The sequence below is a fragment of the Panonychus citri genome, unplaced genomic scaffold, assembly GCF_014898815.1.
Source record: "Panonychus citri isolate SS breed McGregor unplaced genomic scaffold, ASM1489881v1 Contig00093, whole genome shotgun sequence".
In the NCBI taxonomy this organism is placed as follows: Eukaryota; Metazoa; Arthropoda; class Arachnida; order Trombidiformes; family Tetranychidae; genus Panonychus; species Panonychus citri.
The window spans coordinates 103,744-127,773 of NW_026515498.1; the positions used below are offsets into that span (position 1 = coordinate 103,744).

The window sequence follows — 24,030 nt, forward strand, 5'->3', positions numbered from 1 at the left end:
TTAAATTCGTGATTTTAAATGTATATAATTTATCTGAGTCTAGAATTAAATTAGAAAGTTAGAAATTAGTAAAATGCCTCAAGCAATTAGATTGTTTTTTCTTTCGTCTGTTTTTCATTTGATTACAATGAATCCAACTGTGTGTGTGTATGTGTGAGTGTGAATGTATTTGCCATTTCATTACAATGTCAAATAATCTATTGGTTAAGTAAACCTTGTAAGGTGAATGGAGAGAGAAAGTTAGTGAGTGAGTGAGTGAGTGAGTGAGTGAGGCGTAACTAGCTAACTACCTGTCTAAATGGTCATTTGATACCCGAACCAAAACAAAAGTAATAAAAACTGTGAGAATAGAGTATCGAGTGATTGATCATTGATATATCATGGAAGAGGATAAAATTAGATATAAATAACAGTAATTATCTTTATATTCAATGAAAATATACCTTTTTTCCTTTTCTTTTTTTGAGCGTCATCCTCAGTTTGTGCAGCTCCCAATAAAGCAAATATTATACCGGCCTGTGAATTAATACCAACAGCGGTCACAACCATTCGGCCGCTACCTTCCATTACGTGAGTGCCTGTTAGGAATGGAAAAGTGATCATATTGAGAGATTAGATTAAGTCATCATTTAGATAGGCTAATAAATTGTAAGCTCTACAACCAAACAGGTTCTAATTATCATAAATTAACCAATTGAAGGATAAATTAGAATCAACTTCAAATTTTTTTGCGGGAATTAACAACAATAGTGTTTACATTTATAAATATTTTCTTTCAAGTTCTATTGTGTTACTCAAGTGAAGTTTCGAGTGTCCTGAGCGCAAAAGAAAAAGACAAGTTTTAATGTTCGAAATTTCATTGCGAAAATGAAACTTTTCATTTAATGATTCTCTTCAGATTCTCAATTATCTTACGATAGTTTGCAGAGAAAAATAAAATAAAATCGATTTGCATGGTCACATAATCGCGATACGAATGAGTTGAAATCCTGAATTTCTGCCAATTGATAAAACGAAACATTTTTTTATCTTGTTGGAACTTATATATTTTCTTTTTCTCTTTCATTATTACTACTTAAACCTTACGAATTATATGGAAATCGAATAAATTTATTGCAATATCAACGCCAAAAATGTCCTATCGAATCTCCCTGTACATAAACTCATCGTTGTTTTCTGTTATTCATTCGGATATCCAAAGAGATGAACTAATAACCCAACAAATTGATTAGAATGTAAATGGAAACCATTTACTCAATAATTTGTTGAAAATAATATCTGATTTCTCAATGCATAATTGAGTCAAGTAATAACATCGGGAATAATAATAATAGCATTTTCAATCAATTACTGATAATGATAAATCAAAGATTATGTTTCAGTTCATCTGAAAAATGAAGATGCGCATTAGAAGATATGGAAAAAAGAAAAGCTTAACTTAATTTTCAAGGCTTTATATTTATACTTTTTGTCAATGGAGCTCATTGTGATTGTTGTTAACTGTTACAAGTTAATTAAGTTAAAAATAGTAATAAGAAAAAAAGAGAAATATAAAAAAGTCCAACCTCTAAACATCGATTAAAGATAAACATCAATTGAATGATGGTTGAACATTCATTGAATCAATTGATTAAAGTGAATTTAATATCATAATACTAATCTTAGATTAGAAATGTAATAATTACTAAGAAATATTAATTCATTTTTATATATGTGGACAAGAGACTGGGAAATATAAGTTGATAATTATCCTGTTGATAGATAATTAAAGAGATTAATTAAAATAATTGAGAAATATTACCTGAGAGGAGGAGTGGATTTATATTTTCTCCTTTCTTTACATGGTCCGATTCCCCTGTTAAGGAGGATTCGTCTATTTTTAAATCATTGCTTTGAATAAGTACTCCATCGGCGGGAAGAAGATCACCTATGATAGATAAAACAGTTGAATGAGAAGATGAGAGAGAGAGAGGGAGAGTAAAACAGCTTCAGGTAAGGAGGAAGAAGCTAAAATGGATAAGCTAAATAAACATAAATAGTTGATTTAATTTCACTGAATGAAGAAAATAGGAATATCCATTAGAAGGAGAAGGAGAAAAGTCCAAAATGACGTTACCATATTTAACTTGACAAATATCACCCACCACAATCTCATTCACGAGAATCTGAATAACTTCACCACCTCTGATCACAGAGAATTTATGTTCATGTTCAATGCGGTTCTGTAAGCCACGGAATTGTCGTTCCTTGGTATAATCATTAAAGGCAGTAACTAAAACAACAATGAACACACTGACTAGAATGGCAGCTCCTTCAATCCAACCGGCTTCGGATTCTTCTTCAAGAGCATTTCCGGCTGTTTCTTCATCTTCGGGTGGTGAATAAAGAGATAACAGAAGTGAAATAATAGCGGCAACTTCTAATATAATTAATGTCACATCTTGTAGCGCTTCAAAAACTAATTGAAGAAATGTTTTTGGTGGTTTAGGAGGAATAACGTTGGAACCGAAAACAGTTCGCCTTTCCTCTAAATCTTTTGGCGAACCACTTAGGCCTTCATTTGGTGAAGTATGAAGTCCCTGACACAACCCTTGGACACCCCCAAAATCTTTTTGAATTTTTGCTACAGCTTCGGGTCCACGGCAGTCCATTAATTCACGAAGATGACTGAGTGAAACACTAAAATTTCCCGAAGGAGGTGAGGAACCACTTCCTGGACCACCTTTACCGGGTGTTGATAAGTGACTGCTAACGTTTGACATGGTTGGGATTTGCTGGATTTAAATTTTCCAGATAATTTTCTTTTCAATCTGGTTTCAAATATACCTTTTTAAATGATAGAAAATAAGAGTGAGAGGGAGAGTAAGAGAGAGAGAGAGAGAGAGAGAGAGAGAGAGAGAGAGAGAGAACATAAGAGAATGAAGAAAATAAGACAAATACTCCAAAATTGGAAATTAAAATTATTTAAGAGAAGAAGAGAAAAAAAAATGAGAGAGAATATAAACTTTCACTTACCGCCCAATGATTTATCCAATTGTTTGGAACCAGTGGTGATGGTAATAGTATGGGAACGTTTTCTATGAAATCCCTTAGCAATGGTAAACCCAATTGATTCTAACTTTTGATCATCAGCCTAAAAAGAATAATTTAAACATTTGACCCAAAAGGAAAATGTAACACAAACACTTGGAGAAAAAAAAAGAAGAACAGAATGAAAGAGAAAAGAGAAAAGAGAGAAAAAGCTTACCAAAAGTGTATCAGCTTTGGTATCACTTATTCCCTCAATAGCGATCAAATTTTTTTTCGGAGCAAATACTCTTGTATCCACAGTAGCATACCCAGTAGCTTCTGTTAATTTTTTAATATCTTTAAAAGTAAAACCATTGCTTCCAAATAATTGATCAATAAAAATAGAAAACAAAGATAAATTAGATAGCATATGACTAAGAACACCAAATAATATTAACAAAAGACATGATGAGAACAGAGAAGAAGAAGAAGAAAAAAAAATTCACAAAATTAAACTTGATTACAAGCAAATCCAAAGAGAAATGAAAACAAAAAAATAATACAAAATAAATGACGAAAAACGAAAAACGAAAAACTGTTCCATCTATTGAGCGGAAAAGGAAAATTTTTCTTCTCTTTAAATGGTTAACCGAGGGAGGTTAATTCTCACCCAACCAGATGGCAGTTTGTTCGTTGGTTAACATTGGATAATATTGAGAAACTCAAGAGAAAAGTGAAGCAAATGTTTCGCTCGGTTGACATTTTATTCTAAACGCGGAGACTTTTTTACCGTAGCGGTTTTTTCGTTTACCGAACTTTTGAAATATTCTTTTTTTTTATTTATTCTTTTTCTTTCAAACTTGGATCATTGGTCATTCTAATTTATGATTAATTAAGTTGAAATTTGAGTTTCTCATTTCTTTTCATGGTTTAAAAAAAATTTAAGTTTAATTATTGATTAATCGTTTTTTTTATGCTTAAAGAATTGAATTGTGATAGATGGCAGTAGTTTCGGTTTTTCAACATGAAGACTTCATGTTTTGATATTTTGTCTCGTTTGATTTTGAATTGTTTCATTGGCGGTAAAATGCAAGGAACTCAACAAAGGCGATCTGAACAAATTTCACAGGAAGTTCAAGTAGTTGAAGATGAAGATTCCGAATCTGGATTCCATAAAGTAAGCCAGCTTCAGGTAAGTCGAAAGAAAATGAGATAATTTTGTTTGTATTCGATTGGATCTGAGAGTCAATTTTCATGCCTTCTCTTTGGCGTGTTTACTCTTGTTGTGTGTTTTTCTTTGTTCTTCTGATTAATTTATTCTATTCTTTTTATTTTGTTCTTAATTTAGGGAAATGGTGTTACTCCAGGAGATATTAAAAAATTAATTGAGGCTGGTTTTGCTACTGTTGAATCAGTAGCATTTGCCCCGAAAAAAAGTTTGATTGGGGTGAAAGGGATTAGTGATACAAAGGCAGACAGGCTTTTGGTAAGATTTTTTATTTGTTGCATCATTTTCTTTTTTCATTAATTACTAATTATTTTTACTTCTCTTTTGTATTCTTTTTCTAGGCTGATGCTCAGAAAATAGTGCCAATTGGATTTACTACTGCTAAAGAATTTCATAAAAGACGATCGGATATTATTACCATCACCAGTGGTTCCAAAGAATTGGATAAACTGCTTGGCGGTAAATAATTTATTTCTTCATCAAAATTTTCGTTTTGAGTTTTTTTTTCTTACTAATTTATCTTATCTTCTTCAGGTGGATTTGAAACTGGAGCTATCACCGAACTGTTTGGTGAGTTTCGAACTGGAAAATCTCAGATATGTCATGCATTAGCTGTTACTTGTCAATTACCCATAGACATGGGAGGTGCAGAGGGAAAAGCCATGTACATAGATACTGAGGGAACATTTAGACCTGAAAGGCTTTTAGATTGTGCGGCTCGGTACAAATTGGAAGGAGGAGATGTGCTAGATAATGTCGCCTATGCTCGAGCATATAACACAGATCATCAGATGCAACTCGCCGTACAAGCCGCTGCTATGATGTCCGAATCAAGGTAATGTGTTTCTTTTTCAATATCTTGCTATTTTACTAATTTCCTGTATTCTTCTTTAGATATGCTCTTCTCATTGTAGATAGTGCAACAGCACTTTATCGAACTGATTATTCTGGAAGAGGAGAATTAGCTCCAAGACAGATGCATATGGCTCGATTTTTACGGTTACTTCAGAGGTTAGCCGACGAATTTGGTATTGCGGTTGTAATAACTAATCAAGTTGTAGCTCAAGTAGACGGAGGTGCTGGAATGTTCAATGCTGATCCCAAAAAGCCAATTGGAGGTAACATCATCGCTCATGCATCTACAACCCGATTGTATTTACGTAAAGGTCGAGGAGATTCCAGAGTCTGTAAAATCTATGACTCTCCATGTCTACCCGAATCGGAGGCTTCCTTTGCAATTACAGTTGAAGGCATTTCTGACACTAAAGATAACGATTAAGTGCCGTTTACTTTTTATCACTATTACTTTTTACTATCAATTATCTTTTCTAATCCGACTTGTTAATCCATCCTAAATTTGAAACAAAACCAAAAACAACTACAAATCACCAGCGCACGTTACACAATCTAAAAAAGTACTCACATTTATCCTGTTTCAATCACTTCGAAGTTTTATCATTTATAATCAATTTGTTAAAAAGTTTGGTACACCGGAAGATGAAACATCAAATCATCACCAAATTGAAGTTTCTCAAATCAAGTCAAAATTAAACACATTACGATGATTAAAATTGTGAAACAGCTTAAACGCTTACACGAAGTGTTTATTTTCATATTGGAATATGATTGAGATGAAATTGGAAAAAAGCAAAAGGCTATTTATTTGTGTTTTCTGAGGGAACATAATTAGTCCATTTTGTTTTTCTTCACTTTACAAAATCAACTTAATTGTGATTGTTTTTGTGAGATCAATTCCCTAATACTGTCTTCCTTTTCCTTCAAACTTTTACCAAGATAAACTTTATTCTTTTCCAATTCTTGACATTTATCGGTATTACTCTTGATCGCATCACTTAAATCACTTTCAATTTCATCCTTTTTGGTTTTAACAAACATCCGACCAATCGATTGATAAGTAGTTATGGATTCGGGAAGATTCTTCACTTCGGACAATGTTAATCGATAACGTTGACTACTACGATTAAGAATATCAATTGTTGTGTCAATTTGTCGCATTTTCCCTCGAGTTTCACCAACTTTCATTTGTAATTCTTTGAAATGTTTCTTCAGTTCAAGATCAACATTCGCTGTCAAGGGAAACAAATAAAACACAAATATCACATTGATTAGAAACAATTACTAAATAGACAATTAACTGTGACACTTACCCATGATTACGGAGATTAAATCACCAAAAAAGTTAACAATTTGATTGGAAAATACTAACAAATCAATGGACAATCAAAGGCCTAAAAATGAAAACAATGAGAGTCAAAAGTGTAAACAAAGCATGGGAACTTTGGAGACAGAGAAATAGACAGAGGAAAAGAAAGAGGAATGGAAAGGGAAAGAGACAGAGAAAGAGACAGAGGTGAGAGTGAAGAAAACCAGTTAACCAAAATTAACCAGAATTTAATTATTGATTGTTTGCGATCAATAAATTAATTTGTTAATTTTGGGTGATTTATTGATAACTTGTAATCAACTTTGGAAATGTTTACTTGTTAAATTAAAGTGTAAATGATTAAGCAAAAATATATTAGATGTATGAGTTAATTGTTGATAATTAGTTATTGAGATAAATATGATTAATTGTTTTTGGTGAAATATTAATTGTGATGAATCATGATTAACTATGTTGATCGGTTTTTCTCAGTTCTTCGGTTAAATTGATCAACTCTTGAGGTTTAATTGTTGATTCATCGATACCAGTACAGGGTCGACACATACAATCAACTGGAGCTTTGGTTGTAATCTAAGGAGGATTTAATCAGTTAATTATTAATAATTAATCTTTTCGATATCGTTAATCAAATTTACCTTTCTAATTTTGGGTGTTTTTTTGGGGCAAAAAATACCAATTGTTGCCTCTCTTTCCCCCATTTCCTGGCAACACATGCATGACCTTTCAACTTGCCAAAATTTGGACCCCGAAACCTTAAAATCCATTGATTGGAATCAGAAATGAACGATCAATATCAATGTTGGAATGACAATTGTAACAATCAACTCACCTGAACATATGATGAACACGAACCATGACAAGCAAATGACGGAATCGGTTTCGATAAACACCCTGGGTGACTGAGTACGTGGATAACTGGCCTTAAATGACAACCTTTCGACGATCCATCTAATCCAGCGATTAACATTGATACTAAAATAGTCATTGGAATGAGAAAACTAATCACTTGAGAAAAATTCATTGACAATCAACTTTTTTCTCCAACAACTGAATTAGACTGAAACTATTATCACAATTTCATCAAATCAATTTGATTGTGATAAGAATAAGAGACTCGATCAAATGTTCAACTGTCGATTTTCTTGATTAGACTGACCTTAGGCGATTCGACCATGAATTTGGATTAACTTTTACTTAGAGGAAAATATCTAATACCTCCCGTCAAGAATAAGTAAATACTATTAATATTTATCAATAGAATTTCAGTTCATTAGATCAGTTGGACTCTTATCGAACTTGATTACTCAAAAGTGTTCTGATGTTAATCTAATGACCCTGACAGTGAATTAAGACAAATATCAAACAGAGAAAGAGAGAGAGAAGATTTCAGAACTTATCGAAATGCTCAGAGTTAAGGTAATACGAAAGGTGAATGAGCCTTTCAATTTGACCGATGGTTAAATTATCACAATTGCGATGGGCTAAGATGAAGATCAATGAGGAACAATTAACTGTTCGGTTCACAATTAATGTAATTTTATTTTGTATGTGCAATTAAATTGGTTACATGAATGTTTGTTATTCACTATGATCGGTAGTTGGTGAAATTTGTTGATGTTTAATTGATAAAATATAAAAATTTCAAATGATTGAGTTGAATGAAATTAAGATTACTTTATAATTTGAATCGGTTGTCAAATTGATTGGTCAACAATTAATCGCATACCAATTCATATTGGATAACTATTGGTTATTTGTGATAATATTTATGTATAAATTTTGTCCATCATGAATATCCAGTAATTGTTAATACACTTTAATGAAGTGATTAACAGATTATCCTTCATGATAATCATGGTAAATGTGAGATACTATTTTCTTTGTGAGATTAATGATTTTCAAGTATTTGGAATATGATGACAGTCAATAGATCAAATAGTTCGTGAGGCCTTAACAACTTCGATAACCTATTTTCGAGACAACATGGGTACATGAGAAAAAAAGAGAATTAGTTTCGAGATGATTAGAATTGAACTATTGATGAATCCAAGTTAATTACCGGTTGAATGAAATTCTTGAGAGCAGCATAAGCTTGATCAAGATCTTCATTGATCAAGACCAGGTCGAAATAATTTTCGATTCCTTCCATGTTCAGATCTTCTTTGGCTCGTTTCAAACGTCGTTCTATGTTTTCGTCGGACTCGGTTGCTCGAGCTCTCAATCGTTGTTCCAAAACCTCGAGACTCGGTGGTTTCACGAAAATGAACAATGGCCTGAAATTGGATTTCTTCATATTCTTAACTCCTTCGATCTCCAGGTCAAGAATACAAATTTTTCCACTGTTTTGAACATGTTCCATGGCTTTTTTACTGGTAGAAAAAAAGAGATAAATTCAGTTTCAAATATGAGATAAAAATTCCATTCACATGGTAAGGGTAATTACCTGGTTCCATAAAGATTCCCAGAAAACTCAGTAAATTCAATGAATTCACTTTCCTTTATTGCTTTTTCCATTGAATCTCTTTCCATGAAATGATATTCTAAGGGAAAAAGATACAAAAATAACGGTTACTTTACTTTACTCTAATTAAATTAAATAGATCATGTTTAATTAAACTCAATTTCTATTAGATGGATTGAAATTTTTCTGTCATCATGTTGAAAGGAAACAAACTCTGTTTACAGATTGAGATCATGACATTTCCTATGTATAAACAAATGGATAATTTATATCATCACTTTCATGTAATGAGAAATAATCAACCAATTAAATTAACCAAAATATTGATACGGACGATAAATGTCATCAGAAATTGAGTCCATTTTAACAGATTAAAATTTTGAAGCTAATTAACAGTAATTAACAGTTGATTAGCTTCCATTGGATCAGTAACATGATGAAATTTAAATTCTCAGTCCATGTGATTACCTCTTCCATCAATTTCCCCTTCACGAGGTTTCCTAGTTGTATCTGGAGGGAAATTAAGACAATTTAACAAAGAGTAACAATTAATTAAAATCCCAATGGATAAAAATATGGAAAACCATCAAGATGGATCAACTTTGCCTGATCAATGGACAGAAATACTTACGAGATACTGTAAATCCAAGATAATCTTTATAATCGTTAATGAGTCGCCTAAGCAGTGAACTCTTGCCCGAACCTGAAGGTCCACAGATCACAATTGGCCTAATAATTGGATCAATGGTATCACCTCGTAAGGCTGAATCACTTGGAACCTTATCAGAAGTCATAGTCTTGGAATGGCACAATCAAAGGGAGAGAAGAGGCTAAAGAGGTTTACTGATTAGTCTCTGAATGAAACTATGATTTAATGGTTTTCCTAATCAATTTAGAGTAAAATTGGAGGTTAAATGGATGTCACAATTTTCAATGATAATTTAATAAACAAACGTCAATTGTTGTGTTAACTGTCAAGCTTATTTTCATTTTCATTCAATAAAAGGTTGATGATAACTCGGTTATGTTGTATGGTGATGATAATGTTAAAAATGGTTCTGATGAGGTTGTTGTTACAGTTGATCATGGTGGAGATGATGAAGAAGAAGATGATGAGGATGATGATGATGATGATGATAATGATGTTGATTTGAACATACAAAGGTTGATTTTGAGTTTAGCTGTTTGACAGGAATGAGAGAGTTAATAATAACTGTGATAGGTCATGTTAATGTTGATTGAAAATCATCAATTGATGAATCGAGGGATTAATCAATTGCCTGAAGATAAACATCGAGACACTTTTATCATTAAAAAACCTTGATATCCTGTTACCAATCATCAGCAAATAATCAGTGGTAATGATTTAACTCAATGGTGGAAATAATAATTACTATTTAACCAAACATTCATGAAAACATGATCCCATCATTATCATCATCATCTCGAGGAAAGAGAGAGAGAGAGAGAGAGAGAGATTTGCTCCTAGATAGAAACATGGCTTCCTCTTTCTTTGGATTTTCTCTTCTCTTTCTTTTTTCTCTTAGTCTTGTATTTGATTGTTGTTTGGGTTACAATTTAAAAGAATCAATCATTAACTAGAAATTAATGATTCTGATAATTTAATGATCAATTGATGGTCACATCATCAACTAATCATGAGAAACAAAGTAATGACCAATGCGAAAACAAATATAACTCAACCATTAATTTGGTTTATTACAAGTTTCTGGTAATCAGATAAGTTAATCATTTTGCTACTTCAATTTGATACTTTCAACAATTTAATTGGTTAATTTAGTTGTGATCATAATCAAGTTCAGACATTTATCTAAACACGAGAAGAAATAAAATCTCATGAAAATAAAGTTCTTAACATTATTATTATGTTTTCTTGAATTTTCATGAAAATTTTCACAAATGAAACTCAAACAAAAAAAACTTTCATTCATTAGATTCAATTGTTCAACCCTAACGTAAGTATGATTATCATGTTATCATGAAATTCACTACAATTCAATATCTTAAATCGTAAATCAATCAATATATCATTTCGATAACGGTGAAAAAGGACATTGGATCAAATTGAAATTAGAATCATTATCTAATATATATTTTCTTGACCAATATCATTAACGTATTGTTTTCATTATATAAAAAATATCTCATTACTTTTATTGATTAAAATATCAGTTAATCAATATGAAGATGATTCAATTCTTACAATTAATCTGAATATCAAAGTAAAGCAACTCTTTCAATCCTGATATAAGTAAATCAGTGTTGTTTTTTTGTCGCAAAATTGAATGATGATTAAGATTAAATTGTTTGATTGTTTGTGTTTCATAATTATTGTTTTACTTTACTCATCGACATTTACTCAATCAGAATCGGATAATTTTCCAATTGGTCAAGTAATTAACTTAGGTTTGTATTATGTGTGTTCCTTGTCTTTGGGATTCAATTAATTTAATTAGTTTTCTCATCTTTATATATCTCATTTGTGATTAGGAATCTTAATCCAGTTCAATGATGAAATATCTAGAGCAATTAGGAATGAGACTTTATTTCAGTTAATCAATCGGATTGAAGGACCATTGATTGATAATATTACAACAAAAGTTGATCTAATTGATAACTTTGATGATTTCAATCAACAAATTGAAGAGGATCCAACAAAATGTAACAAGTTGATTGTTGTTATTACATTTTCTGTACTCATTATGATTAACTGATTGGTCATTTATTTACTTTTTTCTTCAGGTAATAATTACATGGGATTAATTTCAATTCTTCCTTGTTCATCAACTAAATTACTTTACTCTTTAATTCGTGATTATTGTTCATCTACTCTGTTAATTTCAATTCATGATCGAACTTGTATCAGACCAAATCGTGATCATGGAATTGGTTTTCCAATTCTATCATCAGTTGATCATGTTGTTCCAATGTTAATTGACATGAGACATGATTTCTTACGGAAATGGGATCATATTAATCTGATTCATGATGATACAATCGGTGAGTTTATCTTAACCATTTTGCTATTGACAAATTTCAATGATCAATTTAATTGCAATTTAATTTTTCTCCCTTTTTCCTTTCCCAAGATATTGGTGCTCTTCATGATTTAGTTGATGGATTGAGTAAAATTCATGGGCCAGAAATAACTCCATCAATTGTGACAACTTATCACATTGGAAAATCAACTAATTCAGTTAAGAATAAGTTAATTATTGAATTAGATGAAATATCTGATAATAATGATACTGAAGTTACTTCAATTTCACAACGAGAAACAATTAAAATTGATTCGTCTCGTCTGGAAGAGCAATTTGTTGATCATATTACTAATGATGAAAATTATAAACATTTCATTATCATCGCTCGTAGTAATCATATCAGAGAGATAATTAAATTGGTCTGTAATAAGATTTAATTTGATTCTATTAATTTCTATCATATTTGATTTCGCAATTTACATTGTAAGTTTTTTTTAATTGTTAATTTTAGGCTCACTCAAAGTCACTTCTTGTTTCACCTCGTAAATGGTTAATTATCTTCAGTGATAATCAAGAGAATCCTGATTATTGGTCACAATTAAGTCCAATTTTAGCAGCTTCTCAAACTGCAATTGTAATTAGAGAGGCTTCTGGATATGGTCAGTGTAATGTGATGTCCGATGGATGTCAAATTAGATTAGCATTGGAAACATTAAGATCATCTTTAATTAAAGTTGGTCTAACTACTGATTATGATTTTACCGATGTCGATATGAAAAGACGAACTCGAAATCGGATTTTAACTGAAATCAGATCACAATTAGGTTCAACTGAATCAAACTCTGGACAATATTGTGGTAATTGTGATCGTTATTCACTGAAAATGTTTGAAAGAGCGACAGTTGGCCAATCAATTGATTACATACGTCGGCCGTTTCCATCATTAAACTGGCCTGAGACTAAATTAGCAGCCGAAGATGAGATTGATAATATTAAAATAACTCAAACTGGCGAGTGGACTCCGTTCAAAGGGTTAATTCAATCTGCTGACCCTTTGCCCATTGATGTTGTCAATGGCGGTGGTCAAGTTATCAAGGTTGGTGTAATTAACCAGCGTCCACTAATTAATGCTGAACTGGTTGAGGGTAAATGTAAACCCAATGGGACAACAATTGAGTTACTAAAATTAATCGCATCTCGAATGAATTTTACCTTGGAATATATTTGCTGGTCAAGCCTTGAAGATGATAAAATTGGTACTCCACAATCAGATATGAACTGGGACGGAATTCTGGGTAAATTGCTTTCAGGAGAAATTGATTTAGCAGCAAATGGTATTTGGAAAACACCATCGAGAATCCAATCAGGAAAATTTGAATTCTTGTTCCCTTACGATGTTGATACGGTTTCGTTGGTGGTTGCAAAGTATCCCGAGGATGAAAAGTTCTTGTTCATTTGTCCATTTACTCCAGGGGTAAGCACTCATTCAGATCTTTAATTTGACCCTAATAATAATCCAGCGATTTTGTGTCGATTAATATTAGACTTGGACCTGTGTTATACTTTGTATGATCATAATTGGACCAATTTTCTGGATTATCCACCGTTCAGCAATTTACTACGATTACTATAAGATGAATGATGGAAAAGGTTTCTACAAATTGTTCAACTGTGTTTGGTACTGTTATGGAGCGATGGTCCAGCAAGGAGGTGAAATTTTACCCCAGGCTATTTCTGGGCGGATTCTGATTGCTTCTTGGTGGCTTTTCGTTATTGTAACGGTGACAACATATTCGGGAAACTTGGTGGCTTTGTTGACTTTCCCAAAGATCATTCAGCCGATTCAAAATGCTCAAGATGTCAAAAACTCTTGGGGAATCTCAGTTGGTGCATCGACTGACAGTTCGATAGCTGAAATGATTCCGATAATTAAATATTCTGACCTTGCAATTATAAGAGATGATGTTAAATATTATGATTTCAACAAGGAGAGAGATGAAATCTTTGAAGATATTTCCGATGGAGACTTGGCTTATATCATGAAGGAATATGAAGCTCGTTATTGGGTGACAACTGAATTCACGCGAACCGGATTTTGTGGAATGCATGTCGCTAAAGATGCTCTTTATCGAACTCCTGTTCATATGGTGACAAAGAAAGAAAAATTTCCAGAATCTTTGTTGAATGAAATCAATCGATTGTAAGATTAATAATAATAATCTTTTTTTCTTTCTAATCGATTTTATTTTCATCCAATTTATACTTTGATTCAGATTATTTCTGATGACCAGAGCTGGAATCTCAACTTATTGGAAGATGTGGTTCCAAACACCAGGTAACGATTGTATGTATCCATTGATTATCCATGCAGGAGACGTGAAAAAGATTGACGTTATTCATATGATTGGTTCATATGTACTTCTTGCCTGGGGCATTGGAGTCGGTTCGATAATATTGATCGGGGAAATTGTTCACAAGAAATGTTTCGCAGTCAATCAATTTGGTTCAATGAAAATGGAAGATGGTTCAAAGCGTGAGAACTCTGGTTCGTCGGGACTTAACGATATACTCAGGAGCATGTACACTCGATACAATTCTGATCCATCATATTCAAAATGGGCGTCGAATGTTGATTATTTCAATTCATCTGATAATCGTCCAACCAAAGAGTCCAAAGTAACTCGATTATCGTTTAATCATCCAAGCATCAGTCGAGCTCCGTCAACCAATTTCAAAGCCAAAGCCAATTGGGCCTCGGGCGTCGCAGCGGCAAGAGCGAAGGCATCGCCAAACCTTTATTACGATCAAAGTGGTTCGATGTATTTAACTCAAATCAGAGGAATTTACAATGATCCAGAAAACTTTCAATATCCTTACAGTGATTTACGATCTAATTACAAGTTCAAATGATTTCGAAAATCGTAACAATTCAAATTGCTATTGGTTTTGTTTTTGTTTTCTCTCGTTCTCATTAATCTGATTATCTTATCGCATCTAAATAATAACCATAATCATTATGATCAACGAACAATAAATTTTGATTGGTGTGTAATTGTTGTAACATTGAATTGTTTTCATCAAAATAAAGTTTTAATTGTTGGATAAAATTTTATTGAAATTATGCTCCAATAAGAACTATTATAATTTAATTACCATTTAAATGAGTTACATACAAGTTCCCGTTTTCCAAATTGGAACCAATAATTGGTTTGGATTATGTTAAGATGAGAGAAAAAGTTTTTTGTGCAATGAGAAGGGAAAAAAACATCAATTAATTGAAGTATTTTGTTGCTAATTAGAAGTTGATTTAAGTTGATTGTTTGCAAAGAGAAGAGAAGACAATTAAACAAACGTTTGATTTAAAAAGACAAAGGAAATTGACACTTGAAACAACAACAATTTGCTGATACAAAATGGGCTATTAGATTGACTTTAGGCTCTCTCTTTGTGCTTGATTATTATTAGTTTTTTTTTTAGATGATAAAACAAACGAATGTATGATTTTGTATTGTGATTAACTTTCCTCCTCTAGATTCATTGATTGTTATATTTAATATATATTTATATGTTGTCATCTATTTGTAGGATTTTAAACACTTTGTTTTGTTTTTAAATTGGTGATCCAACCTCTCGAGAATTAGATTATCATTGGAGGGATATTTCTTTACTTTTAATGAATTCTAATGTGTTAGCATATTGTTTCTCAAATGATTCCGATAGGATAATCTCCTTTTTTTGTTCAATTATCTTCTCGTTTATATCTTTCATCAGTTTAACCAGTTCGTGATTATCTGGAGCAATCAGTAATGTTGTATGGGAAAGTATCTCGATGTAAAGTTGTAATTTTAAATCATTGTCCATCAATGATGAGGTTATTTTGTCACTTGTTTTTATGCATTTAATGGCATCTGATGATGTTGGGTTATCACAAAATAAAAGACTTGAACTTAGAAGTGCTCGAACTTGATCTGGTTTTTGTACCAATGTAAGACCAGCGCGAGGCAACCAGGCGAAAAGAGGACATTTTTGTTTTAAAGATGATGAATTATCTTCATCTTCATCGATAGATTTGAATCCCATCTCTTTAACAGCGCCAATGATCAACATTAATGACGCAAATCGCTCCTTTGATCCGCTGATCTCTTCTTCGTATATGGAAACAGCTTTTGCTGCAAAATCGTAAGCGACAGTTTCACTTGTCTCGATTCCAACTTTACTCGCGTTCAATGCAGCTTGAAGGTACAAACGGAGGCATAAATCGGGACAATTACTGTCGCTGAGAGCGGAAATTGTTTGTTTAACAAATTGGAATATTTTGGTACATTTTTTATCCCATTTTGAATCTTCTTTCGATCCAGAGTATCTTAAAGCAAGATCTAGTGATTCGAATACTAAAGATGGAAAAGTGTAACGAATTCGTTTCGATCCTCCTGGAGTGAGGATCTTTTTACATGATGATAGAATTAGATATTGTAAATCAAGATCATCATCGGCTACACAAATAGGTGAAAGTAAATAATGAATAAATCGAGAGAGTAGAATCTGTTCATCTACAAAGTCTTCATCCAAAATACCATCATGTTCCTCTGGATTTGGTCCTTTAACAAGAGGATCACAAAGTTCACTGAGGAAAGTTTCAATCTCCTCCAAGGTTAAACGATTCTCTTCAATAATTTTATCCTCAATTCCAGAATCTAAAGCAGAATTAAGCAAGGAAAGAGTAATTTGCTTCTGTAGATCGGAATCGGTAACATCTTTAAGAAGGTTCTTGAAATTTTTCAATTTAAGGGACATTTTTATCGGAGCGATACCAGAGGTTTGACCATCTTGATTACCATGAGTTATTGGTAATTTCAAAAATTTGAGTAACTCTTTACCAATATTAGTTCGATATTGAATTCGCGATTTATTGCATTTCTCCTTGATGACATTCAGAGTCGATCCTAGAACTGAATCAATACTTTCTTCCCGTTTAGATTCATTGTTTATCTTTTTAATCGAGAAGTTGATCAATGATCCTTCCATCAGAATAATATCTTCCAATATCATGTCTGGTCTTGACTGGATTATGTTGGATATTTGAGCAGAGAAAATATCAAATAGATCATCAGGTAGCTCAATATCTTTGGATGAGGCCAGTCGATCGATTAGTGCGATAATGATATTCTTTACATTAACAGAAGGGACCAACTTAGCACATGAATGAAGAAATGGTTGTAATGTTGTAAGATGAAATTCATCGGGAAATACTTGAATTAAACATTCCATGAGATATTCTTGAGCAATACCATCTCTACATGAGACAACTTGCTCAAGAATACCAGGTAATACAACCGCTTTGTAACGTTCGATATCAATACTTTCCAAATGAGATAATCGGACCAAATTGGTACCAACAAGAAGTCGCAATTCAAGCCTTTCCTTTTCCCGTCTATCCTTGTCTCGAGTGTGCCCTTGGTGTTGCATTCGTACCCAAAGTTTATTCATCTCAGCAAAATTTAGCAAAATAAATTCAATTGAATCCTCAATGGTACCAGAATGCTCTTCTTTACCATCACCATCACCACAAATTTCTTCAACAGTTACATCAGGAAGTATATTACGACATGATTGTAGAAGATAATTACGCAGAAACAAACCCCTATAAATACAAATAGAGAATAGAAATTAAAATGAAACAAATGTAAACATAAACACGTAAAGATAATCAATTTCAATTCTAACCTTAAAGGATGTTGGACACCTCTACACATCTCAACTAAATCTTTTAAAATATCTCGACGGCTTCCGGGTGTAGTTTTCATGTAGACAAGACCAACGGTAATTAATAGATACAATCGGGGAATAATATTACCAGCATATTGAACAAGCTCATAAAGATCAGCCAGTTTCCTGCCTCGATTGAATTCATCTAGAAGATACATCTCAAGGTGTCTTAATTGATCACAAACAGCCATGTATAATTCATAATATGATTTAGGACTCAATTGATTTGTCCTTAATTCAGTAATCATATTGGATGCATGTTTCAAAGCTTCCATCAATTTACCCTTGTCCAGGCAGCATTTCATATGGAATGACTGAATCTTAACATTACCAAGAGATTCATCAAGTCGCTTTTCTTGCTTATCATCACTAGGAGTAGTTGCAGGAGTTAAAGGCATCTTGGTAAACACTTTTCTGCTCTTCTTAATTGCTTGAAAAGGAGTAAAATTAAAATAAATCAATTGACAGTTAATTCCTCGTGATTAACAATTGGAAAAGGAAAAGAAGATGAGAAAAAAAAATAATAAAAATAAATGTAAACAAACAAGAAAATTATGAGATGATACAAAAAAGATGATGACACAAAAACAAAACAATGACTCCTTTCAATTGAATTTGAAGATTTGGTGTAATGATTAACCTCTAATTTTACTTGACAAATTGCTGGAAACACAGTGAAATTAAATTAGTTGACTGATGGAAATAATCAAGGGGATGATTAAAGATTAAGTCAATTATTTGGTAGGCGTCTTCATCAATCACAATCTATTATGAATGGAAACCAAACCGGTAGAGAGATTCACTTGGGGACCGTTAACTCAATAAACATTTTCGACAATTAAATTAACTTTTTCATTTTTTATTATTGATTTTCGTTAATTAGTTGATTTGGAAATCATATCATCACTATTATCTTTCTCTTGGTGTGACATTTTTTTTTTTCTTCATCAAGGTTTGTGGAAATTAATTTAAAGAAGAGTTTAAGACTTTCATTGATATCGATTTTAGTGTGATGATGGTGAGAGAGTTGAAATTAATTCTAATTGTTTAGTTGATTAGTTTCTTCGTTGACAATATTTCAATTAAAGATCATTAGAGTTTTGATTGTGCTTTCATCAGAACGTTAATTGTAGTTGTTATCTTATTATTTGCTTTTTCGTTGAGAGTTTTTGTTTTTCGTCCTTTCCTTTGAAACTGAATTGATGTTTATTGGATTTTGTTGATTAGTTGATTGTTTGGGAATTTCCTTCACTTCTGCATTTGATTTGATTTTCTAGATCAGTTAACTAATTGTTTCGTAATGGTGAGTATGTGTTACGATGGCAATTGTTCAATTTTCCCTAAGTTGACAGACTCAGAGAGAGAGAGAGAGAGACTTTTACATGATAATTTGATAAAAATCGTTTCAATCGATCATCAGTTTAATAGTAATCGTTGAATTGGTAGAAAATGTTTTCAAAAATTTGCGCTCAAAATGTTGAGGAGAAAAAAAAACTTCTCTTTCTTTTTCTCTGTCTAATTCTGGTTTTTATTCATTCGATTCTGGTGATAATCGATTAATCGTTTAAATCGAAATCTAATTGTGACTTTGATTGTTTGAAACCCTTTCTTGTGTTTGGATTGATAATTGTTGACAAATTTATGGTTTTTTGTTTAATCACAATGACAATTACTCATAAATGTGATTCTACTGAGCGACAAATAAATGAAATAATGTTTCTAAACGCTGCCCTTCAAAGTCAAATTGAAGAGACAAAGATAAAGATTGGAATTGCCAAAGCTGAGAGAAAATATCTTCTCAATAAATTACTTTATTACGAAAAGGAATCACCCGAGGAAGTTTATACCTGTAATATTGGTAATGTGGTCTCATCATCGAGTAATAATGGAGCAACCAGTGGAATCCTTCAGCAAGTTCTCAGTCGAAAACAATTGACAAACAAAAATCCATCAAATTCTAATTGTGTATATCAACCATCAACACCTATTAATCCATAAAGATTCCTGGAAGACACATAACAAGAAGACAAAGAAATGTTCCAATTGGTGCAAAAATTATCGATTTATTTGAATTAATCTCAATTATTTAATGTAAATTGCGAAGACGAAAGAAACAAAATTCTACAAATACAAATAACCATGTACAATAAAGGAGAAAAAAAGAGTTTTCAAATGATTTACTGATTCTCATTTATCCCAATCGACTAATGTTCCTCTAGGTTTATGTCGTTTATCACTTGAATCTTGTGTTGAATCAGTTTTTCGTTTTAATTGTCCAGTTCTTTCCAATTGTTTCTCGATCACCTTAGCATTTTGAGCATAACTATCTGCAACTTCACGAGCTTCAATTTCCTCTTCCTCTTCATCGACAGTTGAAACGGTGACAGAACTAAACTTTCCCATGTCACGAGTCTTCTTTGTAACCATAACCTTTTTATTATCATGAGAAGCAGGAGTTCTGGTTTGAACATCTCGAGGTCGATATCTTAATGCTCCTTGAATAACAAACAAAACATTAGAATCGGGCTTATGTTTATAGAAAATTGGAAGATCACATCTTTTACAATTGTATCGAAATTGTTTCTCGATTCCATTTTCTCTTCTCAAGTAGACAATATTTTCCTCAGTCGACTCAGCGATATGTAATTTGTACACGCGCTTTTCACCATCAATAACACGAGCTTTATCACGAGGCCTCAATGGCAATCGATCCAAATTACAATCAAGAATTAATGACATTTGACCACAAATACAATAGTAAACATTGAGATTCTTTTCATCATTATATTCCTCTTCATTCTTGGAATCAGTGCAAGCGATACTTCTGGAGACAATTTTAGGCATAATGATAAACCTTTAAAGTGAGAAAAAAAACTACAAGAAGAACAATTAATCAACTAATTACAAAGAAAAGAGAAAAGTAAAACCAAGAAAGAGAAAAGAAAAAAAAATTGTTTTGTTTACGATATTTGGAAAATGGAATCTCGATGATTCGGATCCTGGACTTGGATCTTTATCCACATCTGATTGATTTTCACTCTTTTTTTTTAATTTGCCAATTGACAGTTGATTCATTTAATTAATTTAAATTTAATTTTCTATTTGAAATGTGGTCCTTTTGGTCCCGTAACCCAACCAAAGATTTTCCTTACGATTTGGGTGATGTGATTAACCTGCAACCCGACGAATCAATTTGGGTTATTCAAAAGGGAAAGAAAAAGGTTTGGAAATATTTCTGTTTATGTTAATCTAATGGTGATGATGTCAATCATTTTGTTGCACTGGTGTTTCTTTCACTGATTTGATTACATTTAGAATATTGATTTTCTCTTTTTTTTTCTCTGTTTCACTTTTCTTAGGGGACTGGAGAACCTGTTACAATATTTCGGTTTGAATGTAAATTCGGAACGGAGCATCTCTTGGAAAGAGCCAAATCAGCATTAAAACGGATAAAAACACTGAGACATCCATCGTTTTTAACTTACGTTGACTCACTTGAAACAGATAAAATAGTTTGTATTGTCACAGAGCCTGTTGAGCCTTTGTCTTTGTATCTTAAATCATCAGAAAATTTTACTCGTGAACAATTATCCAACGCTATTTCCTTTGGTTTACATCAAGTAGCTGTGAGTTTTATTGGTTTGCTTATATTGATCATAGTTTTGTGTTTTCTTTTTCACTTTTTCACGATTTCATCTTCTTTTGTTTTTATATTTTACTGCAGATCGGACTTGGATTTTTAATAAATGATTGCAACTTTAATCACAATAATTTACATTTAGGCTCAGTACTAGTCAACTCATGTGGTATTTGGAAAATCGGTGGCCTCGAATATGTCACTTCTAACATTCAAGAGGATCAATCGTCCATCACTAAACATCATTCATCTCTCGATAAATACAATCCTCCTGAACTATCCGACTCTTCATCAATCAAAGGAACCAATAAATGGTACGAAACTTCATTTATATAAATATTAGATCTGTTTTCTTAAAAATATATTTCTCTTTCTATTTTATATTCACTTCAGGTCAATTGATAGTTTCGCTTTTGGATGTTTGATCTGGGAAATATTCAATGGCCCAATGTCTCAAAGAAATGATCTTAAGTTACCACAAAAGGTAAATAAATCTAACCATCGATTCAATAATGTTCTAATTTTCTTGAAACTTGTTATTTCTCAAGATTCCAAGTAACCTGGTAACCATTTATAAAGAACTGATTGATCCTAATCCCAAGAACAGAATCAGCCCATTAGAGTTTGTACAGAAATGTCGAGCCAAAGGTTGTTATATGAAAAATCCCTTCATCGATTCCATGTTGTTTATTGAAGAGATTCAAGTGAGTTCCAATTTGTAATTCTTTTTTTTTCCTCATGATAATAATCACAAGAACGATCAACTTGTACTAATCAATTTCTCTTTCCCGTTCTAGATTAAAGATCAAACTGAGCGAAACAGATTCTTCACCCATCTCAATGATGCAATGAACTCATTTCCTCCCGATATTTGTAAAAATAAAATGTTACCACAGCTTATTATTGCTCTAGAGTTTAATAATACCGGTTCAGCGTTTTTAGGACCACTTTTAAAAGTAAGAATTAACTAATTGTCACCTAGAACCATTGATTAACCCTTTTCTCTTTGCAGATTGGTAAACTTTTAAGTGAAGATGAATATCAAAAGAAAATCGTCCCTTGTGTCATAAAATTATTTGCATCTAAAGATCGAGCCACTCGAGCCAAACTCTTGCAAGAAGTGAGTGAATTACTTAGAAAATTAATTCTTCAAATGATGTTAATTAAAATAATTCTAAATGATTAATTTTTCTATAAATAGATGGAATCATTTATTACTTATTTACAACCAAATGTTGTAAATGAACAAATTTTTGTCCATGTTTCTCAAGGATTCGTTGATTCAAATCCTACAATAAGAGAGCAAACAGTTAAGGTAAGTATTAAGAATTAATTAGTCTCATTACGATTTAGATTCTAATTAATTTACATCTTTTTCTTCATCTAGTGTATGCTTCATTTGGCTCCAAAACTAAACTATGCCAATCTCAATGATGAAGTTCTGAGACATTTCACTCGGTTACAAACTCGAGACGAGGAAGGAGGAATCAGAACCAATACCGCAGTTTGTCTTGGAAAAATCGCCAACTATTTTCATCCTCAGGTAGATACGAATTCCGCCAATTCTGACCTTTGTTTATTTCTTTGTTTATTGTTGAGTAATTTCAATTCTCAATTTGATTTAAATTATTTTCCACGATTCAGATAAGGCAAACTGTTTTGATTCCTTCGTTTTTAAGATCTATGCGAGATCCATTTGCTCCTGCTCGAATTGCTGGAATCCTCGCTCTTTCAGCGACTCAGAACTTTTATTCCCTTCGTGATACTGCCACAAGAGTTATGCCCGCTCTGTGTCATTTAACTATGGATCCCGATAAATCAGTTCGTGATCAGGCTTTCAAAGCTCTCAAAGGTTTTGTAAGTAAAATCGAAAAAGTTTCAGAAGATCCATCATTAGCTGAGCAAATGGGTAAGTTGATATACATGTATTTTGGTCGATTGTTGTTTGAATTTTTTTAAACTAATTAGATGATTTTGATTGGTACTTATTAACAGAGGCTGATCTCAATACTTCGGGAACTAATGTTTCTTCAACATTAGCTGCTAGTTGGGCTTCTTGGGCTGTTAGCTCATTAACGTCAAAGTTTTATCGCTCAAAACCAGCAAATATCAATACCAGCAATAGTCAAGCTTCTGGTGATAAGATAACAAGCCCTTCGAGCAGTATCAGTCCTAAATTAACCGATTCTGACATAAAAATGCCTTCAGAAGACTCGAATGCTGATTATAATGAAGACTGGGCTCCGATTGATTCTAACCTTTCTTCAAAAGGTGACAGAAATGACCTGGAAAATAAGAAAGCAATGGACGGATGGGAAAATGACGATGGTTGGAATGAAGAAGAAGATTTTGATAAAGTTATCACCGCTTCGAGTAATATTAATCTTGAGAACAAGTCAGAAAGTAATGAAGATAATTGGTTGGATGCCCAATTAAGACCAAGCAGTCGAGCTGATTCTCATCGATCTAGTTTAAGCTCTTCAAGTAATATTCAACAAAACGACCCGATTAAATCAGAAACTGAAGACACAACCGAAAAGCGACCTCCACGAAGAGTTCGAGCTGTTGTCGAAAGGAAACCGAAGACTAAAAAAGGTCCAATGAGATTGGGAGCTCAGAAAATCACATAGAACATCAAAAAGAACCAGTGTTCCAATGTGAAGAAATAAAAGTATTTTCTATTCATTTCAATCTGACAACTTGTGTAATATTAATTTCCACCAACAATTAGCTCATAATTAA

General features: G+C 32.4%; 9 protein-coding genes across 18 annotated transcripts in view; 3 read left to right on the forward strand and 6 right to left on the reverse strand.

Moving 5' to 3' along the window:
- Positions 1 to 3,553, reverse strand: part of LOC128387783 (plasma membrane calcium-transporting ATPase 2-like) — a 29,699-nt gene extending 26,146 nt beyond the window's left edge. For 4 of the 9 annotated variants that reach the window (XM_053347052.1, XM_053347051.1, XM_053347050.1 and 1 more), the window contains exons 1-5: positions 3,248 to 3,552; positions 3,016 to 3,133; positions 2,117 to 2,826; positions 1,802 to 1,927; positions 444 to 578 (exon numbers count right to left, since the gene is read on the reverse strand). In XM_053347052.1, the coding sequence (XP_053203027.1) occupies positions 444 to 578; positions 1,802 to 1,927; positions 2,117 to 2,762 (907 nt within the window). In that variant the 5' untranslated portion in view covers positions 2,763 to 2,826; positions 3,016 to 3,133; positions 3,248 to 3,552. Of the gene's footprint in view, positions 1 to 443; positions 579 to 1,801; positions 1,928 to 2,116; positions 2,827 to 3,015; positions 3,186 to 3,247 lie in introns of all 9 variants that reach the window. The other 5 variants (XM_053347049.1, XM_053347046.1, XM_053347048.1 and 2 more) reach the window with 2 other exon arrangements.
- Positions 3,554 to 3,884: 331 nt separating this feature from the next.
- LOC128387793 (DNA repair protein RAD51 homolog 1-like) lies at positions 3,885 to 5,825 on the forward strand. The gene is made up of 5 exons (XM_053347067.1): positions 3,885 to 4,201; positions 4,358 to 4,495; positions 4,579 to 4,696; positions 4,772 to 5,072; positions 5,132 to 5,825. The coding sequence occupies exons 1-5, from the start codon at positions 4,034 to 4,036 to the stop codon at positions 5,514 to 5,516; spliced, it is 1,110 nt and encodes a 369-aa protein (XP_053203042.1). The 5' UTR covers positions 3,885 to 4,033; the 3' UTR covers positions 5,517 to 5,825.
- Positions 5,826 to 5,869: 44 nt separating this feature from the next.
- Positions 5,870 to 6,559, reverse strand: LOC128387800 (uncharacterized). Its single transcript, XM_053347075.1, has 2 exons — positions 6,406 to 6,559; positions 5,870 to 6,324 (listed from the first exon to the last, which is right to left on the reverse strand). Exons 1-2 carry the CDS (start codon positions 6,407 to 6,409, stop codon positions 5,957 to 5,959), a joined length of 372 nt encoding a protein of 123 aa, XP_053203050.1. The 5' UTR covers positions 6,410 to 6,559; the 3' UTR covers positions 5,870 to 5,956.
- Positions 6,560 to 6,815: 256 nt separating this feature from the next.
- Positions 6,816 to 7,716, reverse strand: LOC128387799 (bursicon-like). Its single transcript, XM_053347074.1, has 3 exons — positions 7,252 to 7,716; positions 7,058 to 7,174; positions 6,816 to 6,992 (listed from the first exon to the last, which is right to left on the reverse strand). Exons 1-3 carry the CDS (start codon positions 7,441 to 7,443, stop codon positions 6,867 to 6,869), a joined length of 435 nt encoding a protein of 144 aa, XP_053203049.1. The 5' UTR covers positions 7,444 to 7,716; the 3' UTR covers positions 6,816 to 6,866.
- Positions 7,717 to 7,936: 220 nt separating this feature from the next.
- Positions 7,937 to 10,315, reverse strand: LOC128387798 (guanylate kinase-like). Its single transcript, XM_053347072.1, has 5 exons — positions 9,515 to 10,315; positions 9,352 to 9,393; positions 8,866 to 8,962; positions 8,482 to 8,791; positions 7,937 to 8,389 (listed from the first exon to the last, which is right to left on the reverse strand). The coding sequence occupies exons 1-5, from the start codon at positions 9,675 to 9,677 to the stop codon at positions 8,354 to 8,356; spliced, it is 648 nt and encodes a 215-aa protein (XP_053203047.1). The 5' UTR covers positions 9,678 to 10,315; the 3' UTR covers positions 7,937 to 8,353.
- Positions 10,316 to 11,144: 829 nt separating this feature from the next.
- Positions 11,145 to 14,991, forward strand: LOC128387784 (ionotropic receptor 93a-like). The gene is made up of 7 exons (XM_053347054.1): positions 11,145 to 11,310; positions 11,395 to 11,565; positions 11,647 to 11,904; positions 11,994 to 12,304; positions 12,397 to 13,359; positions 13,430 to 14,085; positions 14,159 to 14,991. Exons 1-7 carry the CDS (start codon positions 11,190 to 11,192, stop codon positions 14,793 to 14,795), a joined length of 3,117 nt encoding a protein of 1,038 aa, XP_053203029.1. The 5' UTR covers positions 11,145 to 11,189; the 3' UTR covers positions 14,796 to 14,991.
- On the reverse strand, positions 14,954 to 18,424 carry LOC128387785 (vacuolar protein sorting-associated protein 35-like). Of its 2 annotated transcripts, XM_053347056.1 has the most exons (3): positions 18,197 to 18,424; positions 17,610 to 18,081; positions 14,954 to 17,526 (listed from the first exon to the last, which is right to left on the reverse strand). In XM_053347056.1, exons 2-3 carry the CDS (start codon positions 18,047 to 18,049, stop codon positions 15,531 to 15,533), a joined length of 2,436 nt encoding a protein of 811 aa, XP_053203031.1. In that variant the 5' UTR covers positions 18,050 to 18,081; positions 18,197 to 18,424; the 3' UTR covers positions 14,954 to 15,530. The 2 variants fall into 2 exon arrangements, with proteins under 2 accessions (XP_053203031.1, XP_053203030.1); XM_053347055.1 differs by having other exon boundaries at positions 17,610 to 18,423.
- Positions 18,425 to 19,694: 1,270 nt separating this feature from the next.
- Positions 19,695 to 20,607, reverse strand: LOC128387797 (STING ER exit protein-like). Its single transcript, XM_053347071.1, has one exon. The coding sequence runs from the start codon at positions 20,493 to 20,495 to the stop codon at positions 19,839 to 19,841; it is 657 nt and encodes a 218-aa protein (XP_053203046.1). The 5' UTR covers positions 20,496 to 20,607; the 3' UTR covers positions 19,695 to 19,838.
- Positions 20,608 to 20,682: 75 nt separating this feature from the next.
- Positions 20,683 to 23,979, forward strand: LOC128387786 (N-terminal kinase-like protein). Its single transcript, XM_053347058.1, has 11 exons — positions 20,683 to 20,872; positions 21,011 to 21,277; positions 21,376 to 21,602; positions 21,682 to 21,772; positions 21,837 to 21,992; positions 22,086 to 22,244; positions 22,301 to 22,408; positions 22,490 to 22,603; positions 22,676 to 22,831; positions 22,933 to 23,197; positions 23,284 to 23,979. The coding sequence occupies exons 1-11, from the start codon at positions 20,759 to 20,761 to the stop codon at positions 23,916 to 23,918; spliced, it is 2,292 nt and encodes a 763-aa protein (XP_053203033.1). The 5' UTR covers positions 20,683 to 20,758; the 3' UTR covers positions 23,919 to 23,979.
- Positions 23,980 to 24,030: the final 51 nt, after the last annotated feature.